At 44.6% G+C, this 3,701-nt stretch overlaps 1 protein-coding gene across 1 annotated transcript; it reads right to left on the bottom strand.

Annotated features, from left to right (window-relative positions):
* Positions 1-1,355: 1,355 nt before the first annotated feature.
* On the bottom strand, positions 1,356-3,453 carry LACBIDRAFT_330517 (uncharacterized protein; the record flags this gene model as incomplete). The annotated part of the gene is made up of 5 exons (XM_001884717.1): positions 1,356-1,503; positions 1,556-2,622; positions 2,740-2,965; positions 3,137-3,239; positions 3,261-3,453. 5 exons carry the CDS (start codon positions 3,451-3,453, stop codon positions 1,356-1,358), a joined length of 1,737 nt encoding a protein of 578 aa, XP_001884752.1.
* Between the last annotated feature and the right edge of the window lie 248 nt (positions 3,454-3,701).

Raw genomic sequence — 3,701 nt, 5'->3', positions numbered from 1 at the left:
GCTCGTTTGGATACCCCCAGACTCCCTGAAAACGGTCCACCAAACCGTCTGTGAAATGGTTGAGGCCTCATGGAGGTAAGTCAAATTGTATATTTGCCTTATTGAATTTATGCTCACAATCGCTCAGCACCTTAATCTCATCTGTTTGGCATGCATGTGGGCTTGTTCGGATACTCCCAAACTCCCTGAATATGATCAACAAAACTGTTTATGAAAAGGTTGAGGCCTTGGTTGATTGTTATACATTGAATATAAAGAAATATAATTGAATGGGGTTGATAATACTGTGGAAATGTTGAGGAAGCTTGCAAGAACAGGGCTAGCAAATAATTTGAGTAAAGAGAGAGCAGAGGCATCACTATTCATATGCTTAGGGTGCTAAAAGCAAGTGTTAAGCAATGATTTGGTAGATTTGACTAGAAAATACAATGAGGAGGATGAGGCGTTCAACTGTGGGAAGAAATCATTTTCGTGGGAGAAAGTCAAATTTCAGTGTTACCGCGCTGAAAAAAGTCTTGAGATCCCAGGTAATAAACGAGTCTCTTCGTAAACTCAGAGGACTCGTAATTGTCACACACAGGCAACATAGGATGCAGATTGAGATGGGATGTTGAGAGGGGAACGCCGCTCCCATCTTGTCTTCATCAGGTTCTGCATACATACCCAAGGTGGGGAAGCTCGACGTTATGACATCCCACCTGTTAAGGGACTGTCAGCACGGCGAACAACCCGCAGACACACAACTTCGCCGAGGAATGGCTTCCAGAGGATGTTGTCATCCCTAACCGGTGCGTGCTGAGTGGACATGTCGTGAATTCCCAAGTAAAAAAGCGAAGATCGGATCCATGAGAAGGTGACTGGAGAGCTCGCAACAGGGCAGGGTGATGGATGGAAGAACATTGCATAAACATCTGTTGTTGCAACACTGATGAGTGTTTGAGGTATGGACAGCAGATTACAATGTGGCGCGACGAGGTGGGCCACGACAACCACGATATATTCACGTCGGCATCAAATAACCGTGATTACCGGTATCCCACAAAATCTATTGACCTGGTCAGTCAATGTTTATTGACTGACCCCCCCTTTATTGACTGACCCTTTGACTGACCAGGTCTGACCCTGGTCAATGCCAACACTGGATATTAAGACAACGGAATCCAAAGCTGTAAAAGCAAGAAGAACATTTTGTTCATATTAGTATCAATAGTGTATATACAAGTTTCTGGAATAAAATAACAAGATCTGAGAGAGGAGTTCCAAATATACAGCTGTATGCTATGCTGGTCATCAAGAAAGCTGCCAGGAGATAGATTAAGTCAGTAATATGATAGTTACCAAGAATGAGGGAAGGATCAAGTGATTTTTGCCTTCTCAAGGTCATCCATTAGGCTATCAGGAAGCACTCGGTGACCCTTGTACTTCCTGGCTGCCCATGCTGCTTGTCGGCCATTGAGACCTTTAACATAGGCATCCATAAATTTTTGAGAGCGATTAGAGAAGCTATAAGATTCTATTGTTAGGTAACTTTTTTTCAAAGGGAAATAAGACAAACCGTCGCATTTGCGCAAGAGAAATTGAATCAAGCACAGCTAGCGCATACTTTTCAAGAACTTCTTCCTTCGAGGATGGCGGGTTTAAGCGATAAATCCTCTTGGCGTAGCCCCAGCACTGCTCAATAAAATTTAATTCACAGTGAAAATTTGGAAGATATATCAACCTGAATCCACGAGTGTTGCAGGTGTTTTTGAGAATGGTGGGAATGTGCGTGAAATCGGGTTGATTGTACAGAACCCAGTGACAACAACAATCAATAGCCAGTGGAGCGCATTTGAAGTTCTTGCATTCCGCATGGAGTTTCAACTCCTTAACAAGTCCACACTCCTCCAAGATGTATGCCATTCCCTTGAACACGCCGGTGCGAGGATGACCTTCTGGGAAATACAGCGCTTGGGGAGTCCCATCAGCAAAGCGTGCATTACCCATTTTGATTTTCTCCTTGGCAGTTGTTCTGTCAGGTAGGTGAACTGGATTTCCTGTATTGTCACGCTTTGTAACTTCAACCACCCAGTTATGTCCTTCCTTTGGGATATTTTTTGGCATCCGACGAGCCGAAAGCAAGCCATCCGGTCTTTTCAGATGTGTGGGCGTGTTGTCATAAATGGAAACATGCTCATACTCAGGGTACCACTCCGTGAGTATGTCCATTGCACAGTTGGCTTGGTCAACGATGTCATCTGCCGTCATATATCCATCACAATTCTTTCCTGGCTTCATGATTATGCGAGTGCTTTGTTTCCCATCTGGCGACTGGAGCCAACCAAATTTGGCTGACACAAACTTGCCAATCATCAACGGCGCGCCCTCTCCTTTTGTATACGGTTTTTCTGGGGAATCCTTGTGGTACCACCCACGCAGTGTACGATCGTTTGCATAGAATATGCACTCGTCGTTGAACCAAGATATGACTGTTTTTCCATCAGGTCGAGGACCATGTTCCTTCTCATTCTCTTTGCTCCAGTTTTCCATTCGAGCTTCAAGCACTTTCCATTGTGGTAAGAAAGTGTGGTCCTGGTAATAAACGACGTCCTCACACTCATGACCATCTGCATATTGACCTTTCTTTGCAGTGCGGAATCAGTAACCCAGTGCATTCAGGTATCAACGCGCTGTCCGTTCAGAAATCGCTTTGGTAATGCCATGTTTCTGTTTCACCTCTTCCTGAGCAAGAAAACTGACCACCTTCTTTGCCGAGACATCCTTTCCGATTTCTTGGAGATACAAATTGATGTCCAGGGATAAATCCTCATCAATGAGCATCGATTGGTTCCAATCTCCATAGGGATTAACCAGAAGAAAGGTACGATCATCCAGGAATTTCCGCACCAGCGTGGTAAGTTGACGTGTGCAATAATGACCTCTCCCCATAGAGACAGTAGCTTGGAGGGCAGATGCACCCCATTTTCTGTATGTATGTGAGTGGGGGATTGTGTAAAAATTCAGCATGCTGACCATGCCTTGCACCTTTTTTCAGACAAAGAGATCCAGGCCGGGATCTTTGTGTCCAGCACCTGTTTTTCGTGGGGGATCAAGAATCTCTTTCAAATCTTTCAGGGCAGCCCTGGCTTGGTCTAACGTAGGGGCTTGGCATTGCTTCCCATCTCGAATTTCTTTCATTTCTGGGAGGTCTTCATGAAACAATATGTGAGTGATTTCAAATTTTCCAATAGCTCGAAGATCTATTTTACCTGCATCTTCACCTATTTCTTCATCCTCTACATCCAGGGAATGGGCCTCTTCCTTGTCGGCATCCTGATCCTTTTCATCCCAGGGGTAGGTACCTGTGAAAAACTCTGACACAGGTTTCTCGATCTGGAATGATTGATATCTGGGTGCCATAAGGTCCGCCATATGTGGTACAGGGATCTGGCATTGAAAGGAACCAAGGAACATGTCAATGCAATCCTGTTGACTTTGACCCTGGTTCATCACAGAAGATGGCTGTAATGTGGGGTCTGACCTGACACGTCAATGTTCTGTTTCCATGCAGCAGACACATTTTCTGACGCGTTTTTTGAAGGTTTATCTGTCGTAACGCCATTCTAAACAGCTTAAATGCGACAGAACACATTTAAGATGGATCTTTAGCCTCACATTTTTACCACCTGTGAGCTTTTTTCTCTTCACCGAATTCTCATCCT

This window comes from Laccaria bicolor, genomic scaffold (assembly GCF_000143565.1).
Source record: "Laccaria bicolor S238N-H82 LACBIscaffold_27 genomic scaffold, whole genome shotgun sequence".
Taxonomy (NCBI): Eukaryota; Fungi; Basidiomycota; class Agaricomycetes; order Agaricales; family Hydnangiaceae; genus Laccaria; species Laccaria bicolor.
Note: the sequence above shows the minus strand (reverse complement) of the source record. Positions and strands in the feature narration are given on the sequence as shown.